The 10149-nt window shown below is 38.0% G+C and overlaps 2 protein-coding genes across 2 annotated transcripts; both read right to left on the bottom strand.

The window, feature by feature from the left end:
* Positions 1-50: 50 nt before the first annotated feature.
* On the bottom strand, positions 51-2354 carry LOC111810092. Its single transcript, XM_023696668.1, has 3 exons — positions 1422-2354; positions 380-925; positions 51-296 (listed from the first exon to the last, which is right to left on the bottom strand). The coding sequence occupies exons 1-3, from the start codon at positions 2247-2249 to the stop codon at positions 195-197; spliced, it is 1476 nt and encodes a 491-aa protein (XP_023552436.1). The 5' UTR covers positions 2250-2354; the 3' UTR covers positions 51-194.
* A 3543-nt stretch (positions 2355-5897) lies between these two features.
* Positions 5898-10063, bottom strand: LOC111810084 (probable methyltransferase PMT11). Its single transcript, XM_023696656.1, has 9 exons — positions 9179-10063; positions 8899-9048; positions 8538-8808; positions 7933-8043; positions 7438-7597; positions 7097-7354; positions 6887-7009; positions 6684-6761; positions 5898-6521 (listed from the first exon to the last, which is right to left on the bottom strand). Exons 1-9 carry the CDS (start codon positions 9842-9844, stop codon positions 6314-6316), a joined length of 2025 nt encoding a protein of 674 aa, XP_023552424.1. The 5' UTR covers positions 9845-10063; the 3' UTR covers positions 5898-6313.
* Between the last annotated feature and the right edge of the window lie 86 nt (positions 10064-10149).

Below are 10149 nucleotides of genomic sequence, written 5' to 3'. Positions count from 1 at the left end.
GCTGATTTTGCCTTACCCACTCAGCTGATGTATATAAGAACATGGATTTAGCAGTCTCTGTTAAATATTCTGATATATTTCCTGTATGTATTCATATTAGAACTGTTACATTTACAATGGGGCAATCCGCCATCGTTATTATGTGGCCTAAAACTCAATTCAAATTAGATAAACATACTCCCGAAAATGAGAATCTACGTGGTAATTGTTTCACCCTTACTGCATTTTCTAATCCTAATCCACATATTGTCATCGCTTCCCCGATCCATAATCTCGCAACACTGTCGTTGTGGTGCCTGTTCATCCAAACAAATAGAAAACTCAATGACATGCTGAAATGACAATGTTATAACAATTGTGTTAGACGAAGAGAGATGACCTTCATCCATAGCTGAGTGTCCATCTTCATTGAGGAGACAGTAACTTCCTTCACTGCCATGACCCGACCGTAATCCTGCCTATCACATACTTTCTCGTCCTTGGCCACGAACCTTTTGTAACTGGTTTTCGTACCCCTCGTGTCCACTTCTTGAACTCCCTTCAAAAAATAAACCACCGGTCGCCAGCACGGGTCAGCACTCACAGGTCGTGCATTGAAGCTGAAGGGTCCATTGCTCCAGCTCCTCCATGTCTTAAACGTCTGAAATGGAATCTCCAAATCCGTGGCTGTCACCAAGAAAGGATATATCTGAACAGTATAGCCCCAAGCAATGGAGACAGACCATTTCCTCCTCCGATCATAACACACACTTTGCTGAATAATTCGACTCGAGTCGACCCGGTATGCTTCCATTAGTAATTTCAATGAATCAATCCTTGTTTTGTTAGGAAACAATGGCTCCACGCTGTCTAGGTGATGCAGAGATACAAGTGGCGCCACTGGATGCGCTGCCAAAATCCCATAAGGTTGACCTCTTATATCAAACTGTACAAATTTGACCAGAATTTCAAAGCCATCAGCAAAACAAGTCAATGGCAATGTATATAAAAATAGGAACTTTAGGGTTTAAGATTTGATCAGCAAAATAGGAACTTCCATTGACCTTATCCACAGTTGACATTTTTAACAATATTTATTTATTAGCCAGCATTCCCAATAAGTATTCCACCCTGGAAATGGAATATTCTAATTTTTATTTTAATATCTTAAACCCTAAACCCTAATTTCAAAATCTGTTCATCCACCGGCTTTTGTATGTACATTCATTAATTCTTGGCGTTTGAATATGAATGACAGTTTAGGAGACGCAGACATGGTGACCGACTTGACCGGTCTCTTTTCTCTTTTTCCACATAGGCGTGCCTAACAATCCCTCAATCATGACACGTGTCAAAAAGACGATAGATCCCAATATTTTACATTATTTGGACCAATTGTAATCCGCCACGTCATTATTATAGTTATCGAGAAAAGAATTAACCTGGTGGAAGCCTCGTTCCCTGGTGAGTGGCACACCGAGCTCGCATATACAGGCCCAAACCCTTTGATCAGAGCCGTAGAAAAAATGGTAGCGTTGAAGACACCCGTCCATCACGTTCACCAATTGGGCGGCGAGTGGGTAACTGATCGCAAATCCGCCGCCGCCGAACGCCATTTCATACGAGTGCATCTCGTCTTGCTCCACGCTCTCGGAGTTTCCGCCAATGTAATACATCTGATTGTGATCATATTTCGCTAAAACCGAAACTAAATTCTCAGTGAAAAACACCGTATCATCATCTCCCATCACGAACCACCTCACGTTTTTTAACCCCAATTTAAAACCCTCCACTACAATTCGAGCCATTCGAACCGCCGCCGACTTACACGAGTAATCCGGCCCGGAGCACTGCCCCGACACCCGATGCGGAACGAGTTGGGTTTTTCTCGGTTCCCTATCGAGCCAAGCGAACCCACGATTCCGATTCGGATCCCACCAGAGATGAGTGTAGAGACTGCGATCTTCCCACGTTTGAACCGAGGCGCCGATTCCGAATACGATGTGGGATATGTTGGTGGCGGCGTCTGAGATGTGGGCGTCCGGTTCAGAGACAGCGGTTCGGGTGCGGCGAGGAAGGATGAAGCGGCGGGGGTCAGAGATGAAGGCGGAGTGGATGGCGAGTAACATGGAGGCGATGAGACAGAGGAGAAGGGCGGCTCTGGCTAAGAGAAGCAAAAAATTGGAGAGATTTAGGGGAAATACAAAGAATTTTTTGAAGGTGTTGATTAGAGGTTGAATCGATTTGGAAGCGGCTTGAAAGGTGTGCATGTTGAATCGGAGGAGGAGAAGAAGTAGAAGAAGCAGAGAGACAAATGGTTTTTGAGTGAGGAAGGGAATGGTGTTTGGAAAAGGAGGGGACGCCAAAGTCGTTACCTTTTTCTTCCTTTTTATTATTAATATTAAGTGGTGTGGATTTTTAAATGCCTTCCTTTCTTACCAAAACAAATACTATTTTTCTATTCAACAAATTCCTTTTCATCCTTTCTTTTATTTATTTATTTATTTATTTATTCTCCAGAAAAGGAAGGATGCAACACCAATATGGCGCTCACTTAAAAGGATTGAAAGTCACTGCTTATACCAATAAGGTGAATAACTCTTAATGGTTAAACATGTTTTGTTTGGAGTAATTTTATGCTAATGACTTCTTTCTTAAGAGTTCTTTTACAATGGAGGTCAGTAAAGACAAAACATGCTAAAAAGAAAGAACAGGGGATTCTACAAAAAGGGACCACGTTCAAAGAAATACAAATATTGACTATTTGTTGGAGCTTGTCGGATTCTTGGCATTTGATGTATCTTCTCAAACTTGGACTTGTTTGCTTTTAGGCCTAATCCTGAGGTTGAAGTAGCTTGGTTTGATTAGAACAATTAATAGGCTAGCCTCCTTTGTTTGGCGCCTTGTTCAATCATTCCGTCCCGTAGGAGATATAGGAGAATGTTGAAACCATTAAAAGTCAAATCTAGATTTCAAATTATAATTTGAATCTTCTCTTTAGATTCAAATCAAAGAAGAAACTATAATGAATTTTGAAATTAAGAAAGAACTCGTTTGTTTCATATGAACCAAGAGACGTGAGAGTGGTATATGGTAATGAACGTGAGACAAAGACAAAGGCTACAACACCAACAAAGGTCATTGCACCGAGGAGACGAAAGAACCTAGAAGGATATGCCAACTCATATCGGTCCCATCATAAAAAAAAATAATTATATATATAATTTTGTAAATCTTAAAAAAATTGTTTATTTAGTTAAATTTGGAACACAAGTCTCAAAAGGTAATTGAATAATATTTTTATTTATTCACATGTTTTTCATTTTTTTTTTAATTTCAATCATTGGATCATTTGCAAGCCAAATGTTTTTTTGGAAATTCGAATATCGATTATGATGATGATTATTATTATTATTAATTGAGATGGAAATTAAATTAATTTGATTAACAGAAAGAAAAGAAATTAGCTAAGCTTCAAAATAAAAGAAAAAAGACATTTAATTAATTGAAGGGTCCTTTATTGTCATTTCAGTTAGCATAGGTGGGCCCCACCCACTGTCAGAGCCTTTATGGTCCTTGTATACGTGTATAGTGACGGGATATTCACAAAAGCTATCCTTTCCCATAAACAGTGGGCCACAAAGGACTTTTCCGTAATTTCTTCGTCCCTTCTCGGTGGATAGTCTTTTTGGGCTGTTCTTTTATTCTTATCCACGTTTTTTACCCTTCCCCTTCCTTTCCAAATACAAAATGTTTAAATTTTCCTACGTCTTTCCTATTATGCCCCTCCTTTATGATTTTTATTTTTTATTTTATTTTTGTAGATTCTATTCTTTCTTCCTTTATTTATTGCATTCTATTATTATAAAATGACCGGTGGTTAATTATTTATAATAAACGTTATTATTATTTTCTGTATGCCACAAAATTATACATAAATTTTGAAACCTATATAGATTAAAGCTAAATTTTAAACCATATTAATTAAATATTTTTAAAATATCCCCTACAACCAATTACGAAAAGCCACGTGTTGAAGAAAATATTTTTAAAATATCCCCTACAACCAATTACGAAAAGCCACGTGTTGAAGAGTGCCAACGGATAAGACACGGCACACTTTGGTACATCAATGATAGGTGAGTGATTTAAGTGATTTCCAAATAATTATTTATATGTGATATTTCAATTCTGATATAATTCACCAAATAAATTTCTACATTAATAAATTTCTACATTAATAATTTTCTACATTAATAAATTTCTGCACAAAGGTAGGCTAGACAAGTTGATTGTCTAGTCCTACGACAACCGAATTTTAGGCAGGCCTATCAAATATTAATTATTTAATTATTTTAAGAAAACGACTTTTCAAAATTGTTTTTAATTAGTTCTTATATATTTTTATTTTTATTATTCTTAGAATAGGTTAAATCAGACTAGTCAAACTATAACTCCTAATTATTCTTAGAATATGTTAAATCAGACTAGTCAAACTATAACTCCTAGTTTGAATGAGGTTAACGCATGACATAGACCGCCCTATTGATGAGGTTGAGGCATGACATAGACCGCCGCCCTATTGATGAGGTTGAGGCATGACATAGACCGACCTGTTGATGAGATTGAATCACAATAACATTACAAGCCCACAATTCAAATCAAGAAGCAGTTTCAAGTTACTTTGATTCCACATACTTTCTACTATTATTTATTTACGTTAGATTCAACGATATTTAATACTCCGTAGAGAAGTTTTAACCCTATTTCATCTATTTTGTGAGATTTCACTGTTCATTGGAGAGAAGAATAAGTGTGGAGAGAGGAATAAGTGTTAGCAAAAATGCCTCTTGGGTGGATTGGAGATCCACAGTCCATTGAAGAGGGAAACAAAACATTAACCCTTTTAACAATTTTGAGGTAAGTCGGAAAGAAAAATCTCAAAAAAGACTATCTATTAACGGTGAGATTAAGCTATTACACATTTTCTAAGACTAACCCACGTCAAAATAATTCTTAGTGAATAATCCACCACGTTCAAGCCCCACNGTTCATATTAGAATATCCAATTTTATTGTAATAGTCCAAAAAAATAAAATAAAATAAAAATCCATTTACCTAACAATATATTTTGTTCATTACATGAGGAAAGCAATCCCTAAAACAGGATTTTAACAACAAATTGAACTTATATTTAAGATGCGATTTAAATGTTCAGTCTCGGAATCTAGAACCGTTTGGAACTTACCTCATATGTAGCTCTACTGTGTCCCTCTCCAGAGTACGCTATATTGCCAACGAATCTGCATCCACTCTGCAATTGCATTGCAAGAGAGACAAATACACATACATATATATATAGAGAAGTTTCACGTCACCAGAACATAAAAGCACATTTGTTGTGCCTCTATTCCACTTGGAGGCTTCCAAACAAACTTGATGTGAAATCCCACATCGGTTAGAGAGGGGAACGAAACATTTCTTATAAGGGTGTAGAAATCTTTCCTTAAGAGATACATTTTAAAACTGTGAGACTAACAATGATACATAATGAACCAAAGTAAACAATATTTACTAGCGGTGGGCTTGGGCGGTTACACTCTACTCTTCCACAATTTCCATTTCATTATCCAAATTCCTGACTCTAATACTCTGTGCATACGATAAGGAGTTCCAGATTTTCTACAATGTAAAGTAGCTATGGAAAGAAGTCACGTTCATTGGGACCAACAAGCCCACTACTTCATCATGTATCTAAGAATTACTAGAGAGAGTGTTACCTTCGCAACTTTACATGTCTAAGATTTTGTCTAACTTGAAGTCTAGAAGTTTAAATATGATTAACTTCAGTTTCCAACTCAGATGAATGAGTTTAGTAACATTAGATTTACATAATCTATGTCTAGTTAGAAGATTTGTGACATACAGAAATCAAAATGTATAATCATGAGGATGATAGTAAATAAACTTCACCTTCCAACTCCAAGTTATACAAGTTCAGTTTGTTGATCAACCAGTGAACTGTTCACAATTGAGTCACAAAATATTAATACAACAAAATTGGCTCTCATTTTGAAGCCAGTTTCAAAAATATATGACAGAAAAATTGAACTATATCAGCTATGAAATCGTCAGCTATAATGAAGGTATAATAGAGAGTACCTATGTGATTGATTACATGTTGGAATTGGTAAGCCAAGGGCATCCAGAAGTTTTCACGCTCGAGATGATCTCTAAGTAGACATCTTTTATTGCTTGTTAAGATGGTGGTAGCTAATCTGGCCTTAGATAGGGGGTTAGTAGTGTAGGGACTGAAAACATTTTTTCTTCCCTTTTATGCACTTAGGAGGAGCTTATTTGCCATCATGATCTTGTAACTTGCATGAGGGCCTTCTGACGTATCGTGCACATCCACTCGCCAACCCATGGCCTTCGCAATATGTTGAAGCTCATCTATGACTGCAACAGAGTCTCGGATGTATACTCGTCCACCCGGTCTCAGTATTCTATCCATCTCAAGCATTATGGTTGACATATTGCACCTGAAACACACGCAACAACAACTGAACAGTTGGTAGCCATCACAATGATTTCAAATTCGTTTCATTTTCTTCATTGGAATACATTATTTCGAATAAGGAGGTAGTGTAGAATAAAGTTATCTAAAGAAGTTCAAACAGAGAAATCTAATAAATTCGGGGTACCTTTTCCGTTCGACCGAGAACAAACCAGCTGCGTGCAATAAATCATATGTTCTTGGATATGTATCAAATGGTTCACACCTGACATGTTACAATATTACTTGCTCTGTTATCGATTTTCATCACTTCTTTTATATCTATGTAGTTTAAAGCATGCATTCAGAAGCTTAATGCCTAATCAATAGAGGAAAAGTTTCGTATGTTACCAATCGTGCATAACTCCAAGAAGTCCACGATCATAAATAACAGGCAAGGTGTTGAACCCACTAACCGGAACAACATTCAACACCCAGCAATCTAGTTTTAAATCGATCAAAGCCGCAGCAAATCTGTTAAAATTCAAGATCTTAACCATCCATATCAGGGAAAGAATGAAAAAAATGGAAGATCAGTGGAAGAGTGGTCAACATACATACCCTCCAAATCCTGCTTTCATATCCATAACGTTTCTTAGTCTAAATGTCTTCCAATGAAATGCACGAACGTAGCTTTCTATTATCTCATTCCAGTATTTAGATTCTGCCTTGAAGAGCTCATTTCTGGAAATGTAGGCATCGTGTTGTATTGTCTGAAGCCTACCAGGTGGTGTGTGTAACCGCGCAGGCCAAACAGTGATATTTGCCCCGTAACCGTCTTCTGGAAGACGAGAGATGCATGTCTTAAGATCTTCATTCCTGTCTCCAAAGAAGTAATCAAAGATTACACAAAATTATGTAGCAATGAGACTTAATATACAGGAAAATGAAAACATTCATACCATACTCTGTCTGGGTCGTCATTTTGGTCACAAAGTGGTGGTTTAGTTCCCGCCTCGCGATTAAGATAGCAAGTATTATTTAATGGCTTCCGCCAAATTGCTATATATCCATCTTTCTTCACAAACTCCCAACAAAGTCGGGTGGTAAGATTGAGCATCTCTGACAACCAAAAAGAAAAAAAGAACATACATATAAACCACACACAGAAGGTCAGAGATAACATCAGATCCGTTAAGATTCCACAGCAATCTTAAATGTCTGTACATATCATCTTAAAACCTGCGACAAACAATTTCTAGTACTTACTAGAAGATAACAAAAAGAACTTGCAAGAGAAGAGAAGAAGGTTTGTGTTATAATAAGAAAGCAAATAGTAGGCGCAAGAAAGTAGACTGCAAATTTTCAAAGCTCTAACTTAGAAATGCGCATCCAAACAAAACTTCTAAGGCTAAAACACATCATCAACAGGATATCTCAAGAAAACTTTTGGTTACCTCCCCACTGTTCCTCCAAAACTTCTTCATGCTTATAAACTGGTTGAGCTGCCCATGCAAAGTATCCTCCAGCTCTGAGCATTCGGTTAACCTCAAGCAGCAAAATGCCATCTTCATATGACAAGTTGAAGATGAAAAATCAACATCCATAAGATAAATCTAAAATAAATATACTTCATGGATCAAAGCTTAACTGGGCAAATAGTTTAACTAGAGAATGCCTGCCACATTGGAAACATGAATTTCAGGAAAACCCATTTGACGTTCACTGAGATTTTAATGAGCATTCAAAAAAAGGCAATTATGATTATTTTTGACAGCAATGATTTACGGTCCCGAGGGGAAAGCACAAGAAGTTCACATTTCACAAGTATTCGGGAGTTTACTCCATACTCCATAGTGCTAAGTTCCCAAAAAAAGAATATTAATTAATAAAATGGTGTTCATTTTCTCATCTAGACTGATATGAATTAAAGCTAATGAATGTCTAGAGTAGTTATGGCAAAGAAAAATGTCTTCCTTAAATTGACTACCAAAGAAAATTCCGCTCTTTACCCTGCTCATACTTATGTGACACAAATAACGGATGAGAGAAAAAAAAGTACCATCACGAGTCCAGTTGATTCTGCATCGTGAACAATGTATTAAGTCAAAAGCTTGACTGGGATATAATAAGCGATGAGTTGCAAATGCAGCAACCATTGCAGGCACACCACGTTCAAGAGCAAATTGAATCTGATTCTCATGAACATCTTTTGGAGCAATGGACATTGTAACGACATCCCGTGACAACAAATAGGCGCCAAAACTTGCAACTCCACATCCAATATCCATGACAACGCGAGTATGATGACCAAACGCAATATCAGGGATCATCTAGTCAATATATAAAGAAAAATGATTAGATGCCATGTTACCCAATGCTTGATTCCTATACTGAACTTTCAGAATTACAGTCTTGTTTACCTTTGAAATGTGATCCAAATATTCATCTGCTCCATGTATAAACTGTGTACCACCTCCAGGAAACCTAAACTTATCTTTGTCTCTGGTAATCCAGTTTTGGCCCCCTTTATCCTCAACTAGACGAGTATGCGGAACATTGCTGAACCAGACCTAAAACCAATGATATGCCCAATTTAAGAAATCTTCAAACATATTCAACTAAACGATAAATCTTCATCGGTTGTAGTGATCTTAAATCATTCAATTTCAGCAATTACTTATTATTGTAAACGTGCAATACCTCGTCTCTGCTTTTTGGCCAAGGGATTGGGGCTCGATACCCCTTCGGCGGCGGAATCAAGCAATCGAAACCTCCACCGGCAACTGGGCAATGCCTCTCGAACTTTTCCCCTTTGTCCGTTGACTTGAGCTTTGCAATTGCCTCTTGATTATCCAAACAAGGTATATACTCACTCATGTTCTGAGGGCAGAGGCCAAACTTCTTAATCCGGAAGTTCCTAGAACTGCCCTCGCCATGGTCAACCTCAGTGGAATTCCCCCAATTCTCCACATATTCAGGATCCAAATCCCCGACCTCAAACTGATCCGACATTGTTCCATTCTCGTCCAGAATTCCAAATCTCTGAACCGAATCGGACGGCGGAGGAGGAGGGTCGGTACGAAGCAACGGCGGTGGAGTTGGGTCGAGATTCAATGTCTTATCGGGAAGCACGTGCGTATCATTCTGATGAATCAGATTAGAGATATTGAAGTGCTTGTTATAGTTCGGCGAAAGTGACACCGAAGAAGCTTGAAGGGTGCCGGTGTAGAAGACAAGCTGCTGGTACCCATCGGACCAATGCTTCCCAAAGTAAAAGAAGGTAACAGAAGCAAGAAGGAAGATAGCGATCTTGAATAATGGAGAAGCTCGAAAGGATTCAGCATTCACCAAGGAATCCGACCTCATTGTTCGAGTTCCAGATCTCAGATCTTCTCTCCACTTCGCTCAAGCGCCGGCACTTTCTCTATACTGGAAGGAATCGGAATCGGAATCGGAGGAGGAGAATTTGCGGAGATGTTGCAGAGCAGGATTTAGCGATAAATTATTGGAATTTTTCTTTACAACGTAGGGATATGATATGGGAGAAGACAATGATGTGATAAAATACTTGCATTTACAATTTTGCAATTCTTACAACTGTCCCAAGGAATGGTCAGGTCACTGGAGTTCGCGTTGGTTCTTACCCCGAGGTGCACCGAATCTCCGAATAA

Source organism: Cucurbita pepo, chromosome LG01 (assembly GCF_002806865.2).
Source record: "Cucurbita pepo subsp. pepo cultivar mu-cu-16 chromosome LG01, ASM280686v2, whole genome shotgun sequence".
Classification (NCBI taxonomy): Eukaryota; Viridiplantae; Streptophyta; class Magnoliopsida; order Cucurbitales; family Cucurbitaceae; genus Cucurbita; species Cucurbita pepo.
This window is presented reverse-complemented; position numbering and strand designations above follow the sequence as displayed.